A 601-nucleotide genomic window follows, 5' to 3' on the forward strand; every position below is an offset into this window, starting at 1 on the left:
CGGATGTCGCGGTGTGGCTGAGATGCAGTGCGTTGTTTGTTTTTGTCTTTCGGTTATAATATATTCCCAATTCTCGAAAAAAAAAATGTAAATATATATATATATATATATACATATACATATATATATATATATATACATATATATATATATATATACATATATATATATATATATATATATATATATATATATATACACTCAAAGGGGTATACTCAAAGGGGATCAAGTGACAGCCCGTCAATGTCTAGTGAGTACCCTCAAGCGAGAAACCTCCTCCACTCCCTCCAAAAGAAAGAGGGAAGACTCTTCAGCCGTCATGAGCGTGTATACAGACAATCCCAACGCCCACGAAAGGCCTCACCCAGTGGAACGATATGAGGAGGTGGAGATATTTGATGGGAAACAAATCAAAGTTGGAAAAGACCTCCCAGACGCAATCTAGACTGACCTCATGGCCACCATCGCCGAGTTCCGCGATGTCTTTGCTTTTTCCACGGAAGAGATGCCTGGTATCCCTACCCATATCATGTGTCATAAACTTGATATAAAGCCAGGCTATAAACCCGTGAAGCAAAAGCTGCGACATCAGGGAAGAGAG

General features: G+C 39.4%; 1 protein-coding gene across 1 annotated transcript in view; it reads left to right on the forward strand.

Annotated features, from left to right (window-relative positions):
- The window catches only part of LOC130821470 (uncharacterized), an 878-nt gene extending 857 nt beyond the window's left edge, over positions 1–21 (forward strand). Inside the window, exon 2 of the mRNA XM_057687257.1 lies at positions 1–21. This exon is cut by the window's left edge and continues 109 nt beyond it. Within this exon, the coding sequence (XP_057543240.1) occupies positions 1–21 (21 nt within the window).
- Positions 22–601: the final 580 nt, after the last annotated feature.

The sequence above is a fragment of the Amaranthus tricolor genome, chromosome 8 (genome assembly GCF_026212465.1).
Source record: "Amaranthus tricolor cultivar Red isolate AtriRed21 chromosome 8, ASM2621246v1, whole genome shotgun sequence".
NCBI classification, from domain to species: domain Eukaryota; kingdom Viridiplantae; phylum Streptophyta; class Magnoliopsida; order Caryophyllales; family Amaranthaceae; genus Amaranthus; species Amaranthus tricolor.